The sequence below is a fragment of the Sycon ciliatum genome, chromosome 1 (genome assembly GCF_964019385.1).
Source record: "Sycon ciliatum chromosome 1, ocSycCili1.1, whole genome shotgun sequence".
Taxonomy (NCBI): Eukaryota; Metazoa; Porifera; class Calcarea; order Leucosolenida; family Sycettidae; genus Sycon; species Sycon ciliatum.
Window position 1 is genome coordinate 9,641,198 of NC_088643.1, and position 9,517 is coordinate 9,650,714.

Genomic DNA, 9,517 nt, shown 5'->3' on the forward strand with positions numbered 1-9,517 from the left:
TTCAGACCAGGGTAGTGCACGACTGCATTATCTACTTACTACTTCGTCATATCAAAAAAGTATCCGGATAGGCGAGGGAACCGGATAATCGAACACACATACTGTATGTATGCAAGGCATACATGTATGCTGTAAATCGGTAACCAACGATATTCTTGACTGTATCCAGCGGGAAATCTGGCGTCGAGTCCCGCGTAGCATGTGCCGAAGTAGATTACCTGAACTGGTCATTATAGTCCAGCACATCACCAAGCCTTTCGTTGCAATGCCTTCGCTCCAGTTTCCACCGACAATCCTGTGCTATGACGTAACATCCACATGTACACTGTAGCTTTGAGCCTTTGTCTCCGAACACAGGTTGTCTGGTTTGTACCGGTATTCTTGGCGTTTGTGCGACTCCCACTGCCCAGCCTATCAAGGTGGCTAGTGCAAGGCAAGATGATTGTGTGCCCAAGGGCACGTACATGGTTGCAAACACTAGTTGTAACTTGTTACCGTCAAATCCGCTGATCCCCTAGCTAGTTGATACAGACATATCATTGTGTTGTAACAAGGCTGAAAACAATCAAAGTAATTATTAGTTAGTTCGTCCCTAAAAACGTCTTGGACATCCACATGTACACGTCGAAACGTTGCGCATTCGGAGGTGCAGCGCGCAGGGCAAGGACGGGTTTCTGCGGCATCTCTTTCCTGACTACCTGCTCTGTCGTCGACATAATTCATAGCGAATTCCCACCTGTGTTAATTTAGCACTGGTCGCACTTTGTTGATAGGAACGCAGTAGGCAAAGGCAGGAACACAGCAGGCAGGTGTTGTGGTTCCTGTTTTCTGGAGGCTGCTTGCCTGCAAGCAGTTATTCAAAGACTAGGCGACAGGTCTGAACCATACCTCTTAGATTAATACAATGTACTAGAAGTCTAGGTTTTTAGACTTATCTAGCAAGATTACGTGTACAATCACTTCGTTTGTGCTACATGTAGTAGTGGACGTGGAAAGAAATACTCGACAACGGTATGTCGTCCTCAAGGCCATGGGTTCGTTCACTAGTTATCATAGTGGAGATTCGTTTCCGACTTTGGGAACTATACTGTTCGAGTTGTAATTCGAAAAAGCCTGAGAACGGTGAATCACTTTCCTCTTCACCCACCATAATGTTCTAAGCACCCAACACACTGACTCTGAGTCTCACAGCAAAGGTCAAGCACGGCATTCGATACGGCCGGTGATCTATTCTTATTCAGGCCCCCAGACAGCTGTATTCGACCATCATAGGTCGCTTTTAGTCCGATCGAGAAAGCATAGCTAGTAGTAAGACAAAGCGGTTCTTCTGCTTGGGATTTCAACCAGCTCTTCAACTTTACCCATCGCCGAAAACTGCAACGGCAGCGGCTTAATTCAAGCCGTCCTGACGTCCATTACGAAACACATTACAAAATAATTATTGAACACAGTCTGGTGGTGACAGCCAATTTCGTCTTCAGACTTTTCCGCTTGCATCTTTCCCTCAAACCAATGACTACAGTCATGTAACGTTTTAGTTACTGGCTTGTACTTGTAGTCATCTGGGATCAAGAGCCACAATTTGCTTCCATATAATTGGGCACCATTGCCCGTTTGGCCTTGCGAAGTAAAAATAAAAATCAACAACACACAACTCCGTTCACTACCACCCCAAAACCCATGGTAAGGAGAAGGGGTAAATGTACCTCTGGTTTTCGAAGAATTTCTTTAGTAGTACCACAATACGTGCACGATGTGAACTCAACAGTCATTCCGTCTTTTCAATTACAACGTTGAAACACCCAAGCATTGGCCATTCGATGTCCGATGATTCTAGTCCAATCACTACAATACCCAGCACTCCAAATTTCTTACCGGTATGCCATGTTATTCTAGTTCGATTCCAGCCCAGCTTTTCGCAAAGTCTACACCAAACCAATGTGGCAAAAACAACCACAGGTGTGAAGCTCCACGCATAGTCTGAAAAGATATTGTTTCCTTGAGCCCAACAGGATATTCGTGCGGTGCACTCATCTCTAGAGGAAACCTGCGTTTCATCATTTGCAGGGCAACATAAACAGTTCCGGCAGATTACTGTGGACTACCTTACATAATGCTACAGGCTGGGGTAAACTTCCTGTATGTCAAAACACCTCAGGCGACGGTCAGCAAAAAGCATGTTCAAGGTTGCAGGGACATTAGCCGACAAGTCATCTATCATCAGCATCGACATTCGCTTGTCTTTTAAAAGAAAGTAATGAAAACCTTGGACAAATCTCAACCCAGCAAAACAGGTCATCACGCAGGCTAGTGCTTCAATAAAGCATGTTAAATTAGCAAAGAACAACAATTGGTTGGCACGGTCAAGCTTAGAATTATAAATTGTTTCTGGTTGGCTTAGATACAACCAATAAGAAATTTACAAGGCTCCAAGTTCCAGCACACGCACTTGCTATGATGCTGAGGTCCTGGCGGCATAATGCGCAAGTAATTTAGCATTGGATGCATGCTACCAAAGCCTGCTTCAGGTGCTACTGTCGGTGTTAAGGTTCGAAATTGTCCTTACCACATGCTAGGAGAGCTTGAATCAATAAACAGTGAAGCATGATGAACACGTTTGAGATGTTTATAAATAGTTACAAGAGGTTTCCGATTCCGAGCGTAGAGGCATCGATAGGGAACTACTAGCACAGCCTAAAGCAGATCACCAAACCAGCTCGGGAACTGGAGGCTGGGAGCGTATGTACCGTTTTGCTGTAGAAGTGCACCGACAGGCATGGAGCCATTCTGTTGCAGTCCATGCGACGATATGTTTCCAGCTGAGAGACTTACGGGTGGGGACACTGCAGGCGGCATGCTATTCACAGGCTTCATTGGATGTTGTGAGGATGGCGCTGTCGACTGCTGCGCCTTGCCGGGCCTGGACATAGCCGAGCCTTCCCGTGTCGATGACGCGATTGCCACGTTCTGCGGTGGCATCAGCTGTGCCGAAGACACCACATCCGGAACGTGGACATGTACGTGCACACATGACGACGGGTCGACTGGGGAGCCGGATAGGTGCGAGTTAGCATGCACGGGCGGTTCGTCGGCGAGAAAGACCGGGTGGTTCGGGCCGGCGCTTAGTGGTGTCGCGGGCAACATGCGCTGGATCATGCCAGGTAGGAAGGCCGCCGAACTACTCGCCATGGCTGGCGGGGCAGTGGAGGAAAACGCTCCGGATATGCTGGGCGTCGGTGGCGCCGTGGAGACCTGCAGCGCGGTATTGTAGGCCGCAATGTCCGCCATGTACGGGAACTGTGCCGTCAGCTGCGGGGACCAGGCCGCTTCCATGGGCAGCTGCATTCTCGCAACGTCGGCAGCATCCACCTCTAGCTGCAGCAGATGGTCGTGCAGCGAATCATCTGAAGAAGTAGATCGGCAATACGTGCGTGATGTGCTGCTGTACAACGACAGGCCCGTACAAGTGGATGTTGGGCTGTAGTCATAGTGAGAGGAGCAAGCCATCGAGTCCTGCGTTGAAACAGCGGCAAGAGGCAGTGTGCCATTGGGCGCAGGCGCAATTGATGCAGTCTCTTTTGGCGCCTCGTCAAACTGCATCAGCCTGACCATTGTATCCTCCGTGATGCTGCTCTTCGTCGTGGCCTTGAGTGGCACGGCACCTTGGGCGCGAGGCTGTCGGCGTCGGCGTTTCGGATTGGCTTCGCGATATTCGTCGCAAGCTTTGGCGGCCTGCTCGTGGTACGGAGCCTTCAGTGCCTCGGGCATGATGCGCCATTTCTGACCGAGCAGCTTGCTGATTTCGCTGTTCGGCATTTTCTGTGGGACGATGTTGTGGAGACGACGGCGCTCAGTTCGGGCCCAGATCAGGAAGGCGCTCATTGGCCGTTTCAGCTTCTTTGGCTCTTCTTCCTCCTCCTCATCTTTGGCTGTGCCCGCTGGTGGTGTTGCGGCAGTTGCCTTGTGAACGGGCGGGGATGCTTTGCCGGCGGCTGAGACAGAGTTTACCAAGCTGTGCGAACAGTTGGTGCACACCACGCCTGCTGGTTCTGGCGAACTGTCCGGTCTCTTCTCAGGGGACGACGGGCACGATCTGTGGGAAAGGTGTCCATAAAACAGTTGGAAAGAACAGCCGGATTAGTCATGGTGCGGACGATGGCAATAGCTAGTAGTGTTTCTAATTTCTTAGCTGGAGATCATTGAGGATTGCATCATAAGACACTGTTCTCAGTATCTATTAGTGTCGTACCGCGGCACACTGCTCTACCCTGCTGTTATCTGTACAAATGATTGACAATTGCAGATCTAACACACTCGGACATTCGGTGTTTGTCAGTACACAACACTGGCTTTTCAAATATAGCGAGGCAGCTTGAATGTCTACTCTCTGTATCAGGGTAAAGATGGGGCCCCAGGCCCCATGCAGCGAGGCTAAAACTTACACACATGTGCCTGATAAGACGTAACAGCATACGGACCAGTTAGGTTTGAGGATCCGCTTCCCAACTGCTTCTTTTCTGATCCCTTCGTGGAATGGCACAGATTTGACCAGCCGGCTTGATTTATGAAGCTCCTCCGAAGCAGCTCAATATCGTAAATGAGATAGGCTGCATTCTCGCTACGACTGCTGCGGCGGCCAACATAGCTTTGTACAAGCATGGGTTCAGGCTAACAAACCTATCTAGTCTAGCTAGTGGCTTCAGGACCCGAGATATGTTTTGTTTCGGGCTCTGAATGGCTTTGTCGCACTATCAGCGGTGCCGGCATACCCAGACGAGGCGACGATTCGCAGTATCGGCATTGATTCTTTCGATAGATTCTATCGGTGGCTCTCTGGAATAAGGACTTACGCCAACTGACGTGGTTCTTCTGCAGCACATCCCATCCCTTCCAATCAAGTCTCTACTGGCATGGTGAACCCTAGTTCAAACCGGATATCTAGATAATCCATACCACGGCCGTTCAACTGACCAAATTCATCTGTGGGCATTCTTTACCTATCTGATTTTGTCTATTCGAACTCAGCATGCAATATTATTGTTACTGCTCAACTCACCTGCCCTGATCCGAGCCCGAGTAGACGCTACAGGCCGAAGGAATTCCGTACGATGATCTCGGTGAGTTGGACTTCGAGCTCCAATTTCCCGGCGAACCCTCCGCAAGATCCGGAAATTGTCCTTGTCTCATGCTGGCCATCGTGGTCGTGGTTGCTGAGACTGAGTAGCGACGTGCAGTGAAGGTGCCGAACAACCCGATTTGGTTGGTGGAATTCCAATAATTATTATTATTCTGCTGCAGATGGAGCGAGCAAAATGATGCCGTCCCAAGTCAGTTCGTTCGTTTTATGCGATCTGGTTGGCGCCCGATGTCGGCTCATGCCATTCTGATCATAATGATACTTTTTCACTTTCTTGTGACGTTCCGCTATGCACGTGCAGCGGTTCGAATATCGAGGGGGGGGGGGGGGCAAGTGCTCGAGGAGAGATTGCAGATGGAAGGTACTCAATTTTTTCGTCCTCGCGCCAGAGCTCCCGGGGGAATATTTGTGGGTGGCCAGCTATTCTTCTCCGAGTCTCCAGTCTAGTCATGTTCGTCAAACGTTTTTCGTTATCTCTGGCAGCCTACTCGGTTTCAACTACTTACATGGTCGTTCCCTGGGTTGTGAGGTGTTTTACGCCTGTCACATAGGAACGAGGCTAGGCCGTTTGAAAGCTCTTGATCTCCACACCTTGCAGTTGTCCAGTTTTCATGTGTCAACATGCATACGCGTGATAAGCTCACGCGACCAAGGTCCTGCACCTTTTTGATACATCGCAGTACGCGATACGAGCCCGCGACCCGATAATTATGACAAGCTCGGTCAGCTCAGCAGTCAGATATGCGGCACTTGTACATCAACCCTGCCTGACTTGAGAACATGTCCAGTCTTCGCAAAACAAGAGAGAACGTCGTTTCATCAAGCGCGTGCCCCCACATTTTCGACGTAAATACCGGAACGCGGTGCAAGTCAGTCTGCATTACTTATTCTGGTCCACAAGAGGGCCGCGGCCGGGCTGCGAGCTGCATGACAATGTCAATGTACCACGATGTACAGGGACTAGGTAGCTCTGGGCCTGGCACTCCTGATCTGAGTGGGGAATAACACGTGTCTCACCTTTCCCGGATCCGGACCTCCGAATGCGTGGGATAGGGATTTGGGGCCGGAGCGCGAGTACAGTACTAGTAATAATTATTACTTGCGAAAATGGGTTGTCTTTTTGCTTTGACTCTTACGTCATGCTGTTGGGAATAAAACCGTTCTCAAGTACATGTAGTAGTAATTACTTGCGGGAGCTTATCGAAGAGGTGTTGTCCGCTACATCTCACTGAGACGGAAGTCAACCATAGCGGTTTCTTATGCACCCATGTGATAACGGTCGCTCTACGTTGTGCCACTCCCAACTACATATTGTACTAGTAGTACAATGTAGGTTCAGCGGGCTTTAAAAATAATTATTAAATCACGTCAACTGTCCGAGAAACGACGCCCAATATTCAGCCAGTCACAGCTGTTTTATTTTATACTACGGTAGTAGGGGTTGACACGAACCTCATGGCAAGGCACTACCAGTACCTACATGTACATGTACCTGTGAATATCTTTCTACATTTCATTGAAGTGGAAAATCCTACTTCGAAGTAGCAAGTTGAAGAAGAACACTAGGACGAAACCTCAGAATGTAGCCGTGCCGATGGGGAAGCCCTCTTCAAGCCCATGCTTGGGTGACGGACCATACGGCATTCACTGCTTGGCTTTGTATATTGATTTATCTGTACATAGTCCTGGAGAACAAACTTCGCAATGCGAAGAAAGTGTTTGCGCAGCGTTCCTGAGAGACTTGAGCCGTGCAGCGAGATGAGTACGAAGTCAAAATCTGTAAGCTCCATGAGATGCTTGGATAGTATAGTATAATACTTGAAGTAGTAATTATTCATATTTCTCTAGGGCAGTCCCCACAGACCATACATGTACATGTATACATGTATGGTCTCCTTACGGGGTAGATCTACCCTAGCCAATCTAGGAAAAAATAATGCCGAAACCCTGGATGCCCGAATGCCTTCCCCTGTTGTCCCAGATATTTACGTAGGATTAGCATGACATTAGCAACGGCACACCTACATTGTACATTGTTCATTGTACATGTAACTTTTGTATCTACTCATTAGTACATGTACATGTACATGTACATGTAGGTGTGAATGCTTGTTTATAGTGAGTGCTGTTGTTAGAATTAGAAGAAGAATCCTCGCTTTCCTCTTCTGCATGTACATTGTATGCTCTCGACAGTCCATTGCTGCTGCAGATGGTCAGCAGCCTGGATCGTATTATCATGATACAGTATAGTATTGGAAATGCGTTGGTGGGGTTGGAACGCACTGTCACTGCATGAACAATCGCTGGGCATGGCCCCATTTGGCGATGGGTCCAGGTGCCGATGTAAAACATGTCAAATACCGCATCCAGACATGTCCAAAACTTGACAACCGCTCAGCATTGGGAAGGCACTTTCTGTCGCCAAATCCACTGCCAGATTGAAGACAACAAGCACAGGCTGTCAAGCTTTTACAAATGCACACACACAGTGCCTGCATGCGCCAGTCTCACAAAACCTGCCAAAGCATTCCAAGAAGTGCTACAAGAATCGTCCCACTGCAGTGCTGCTTCTCCGCTATCACAAGTTTCCAACGCTAGCCTCCTAACAGCTCCATCCAGAGATACATGTCACGTGATCAAATTTTCTGCATGCACATAATTATGTAGATATTGAACACAATATCAAATTCCTGCGTGCTCCTCCTTCCAGAGATACATGTCACATGATTTGTTCATGTAGGTATTGGGCACAATATCAAATTCCTGCCCGCTCCTCCTTCCCTGCAGTAACATCGACTGGCCCCACTAATGAATAATTGTCCAGCCATACGCAGATGAAAGGGTCAATTCCAGTAAATTCAAATTCTTTCGAACTATGAAAGTCAAGTTTGTTGATAGCAGTGGAGAGACGTTTGGCTTGGTGGAGAGTTATCAGTAATGTCCAAATGGGGTTGGCATCACGTAGACAGTACGTTGAGAGAACACTACGGGCACCACTGCTTAATTCACTTAACTCAGAGTCTTCAGGCCGGCAATGATCAGCATGCTTGCACGAGACCGCGCCGCAATCTGTCTGACGCAACATTCTATCCGCTGTGTTTAAAATACAGGCCCTGATATTTCCACAAGCGTAAGCTTGTACTAAGTAAGTCTTAACTTTCACACCTAAACTAGCTGGTTAGGGTAAACAACGATCGTTGGTGATCATTCCGTGTGCCGATAGAATTGTTGATTGGGTTGAGTAGGAGCTTTGGTGTGAAAAACTGTGTAACAAGAGACACCTCGCTCCAATCTGCCCACGCCACAATGTGGCAGCGGATCATAACATTTACTCTAGGTACATTGTCGCAGTCATGTCTCATGTGGCATATGGGCCACAATGGCATTCCGGTACATTGTTAGTTGTTCATGCATCGGGACATTGACAGTTATTATGAATCGATGGCAATAGATTACCTCAAACGTTGTCCCCAACGACTCCACATAAAAACGTCTTCAATAATGCCCTGTCTGGGTGAGTAGACGTGGACTCGACAGGCCTACTGTTGCACTGAGTAAGGATGGCACACGCATCACAAAATAATCTCACCATGAAAGAGTTTAGTGCCAGGGAGATGAATAACCTTCGGAATCGGTGACACCTGCGCTTCTACCAGTAAAATTAGTTTGCTGAGACATGACATGCTGACAGCAATCAGATCATGACAGGCAGGACCAAACATGTCACCCATTGTGACACGTGGGTGAAATTAAGTTAAGTTATGTACTGGATGTGTGATACATCACCTGCGTGGAGCCGCTAGCCGGCACAAATAGGCGTTGGGGCGGAGACAAACTGGAGCAAGGAAGAATCACAACCCTGTATTGATATCAGACATTACATACCTCGAGAAACGTGCAAGTTCTATTGTTGGCTTCCTCTCCTCTCACTTATCTCATTTCCCCCGTTATTGCCATTTAATACTGTATAAATGCTATGTTCTGCCTGTATTTGACTACTGTTCCTCCATTTGGGCTAGCATCAGCACATCGCTCACGAATCGTCTCGAAGTCACACACCGTCGCTTAATTCGCGCTGTCTTTGCTATTCCTCGTTTGACGCCCTCTCATACTGTCGATGCTATCGCATCCAGCTGCCCTCTCTCTAACAGGCTTTCTTCATGTAAACTAATTCATAAAATTCGTCTTGGTCTTGCCCCACCTCATGTTTTATCCCAGCTTAACTGGTTCCATCAGTCCTCAGCTACCCGAAACTCTCGCACAGCCACTCTTCTGAAGTCCCCTATATTTTTGGCATATACACATTGGTCGTTGCTGTCACAGGACCTCAAGACTTGCCAAAGACTTTCCACTTTTGCTACTTTACTTCGCTAGGTATTC

At 48.1% G+C, this 9,517-nt stretch overlaps 1 protein-coding gene across 1 annotated transcript; it reads right to left on the minus strand.

Annotated features, from left to right (window-relative positions):
* Positions 1-2,248: 2,248 nt before the first annotated feature.
* On the minus strand, positions 2,249-5,371 carry LOC135806830 (transcription factor Sox-7-like). Its single transcript, XM_065321019.1, has 2 exons — positions 5,057-5,371; positions 2,249-4,093 (listed from the first exon to the last, which is right to left on the minus strand). Exons 1-2 carry the CDS (start codon positions 5,194-5,196, stop codon positions 2,695-2,697), a joined length of 1,539 nt encoding a protein of 512 aa, XP_065177091.1. The 5' UTR covers positions 5,197-5,371; the 3' UTR covers positions 2,249-2,694.
* Positions 5,372-9,517: the final 4,146 nt, after the last annotated feature.

Excerpts from the sequence above, each read along its gene's own strand:
- LOC135806830 (XM_065321019.1), bottom strand. The coding sequence starts at position 5,196 with ATGGCCAGCATGAGACAAGGACAATTTCCGGATCTTGCGGAGGGTTCG. Across the intron at positions 4,094-5,056 it reads TCGGGCTCGGATCAGGGCAG|ATCGTGCCCGTCGTCCCCTG; the intron begins GTGAGTTGAGCA and ends CCTTTCCCACAG.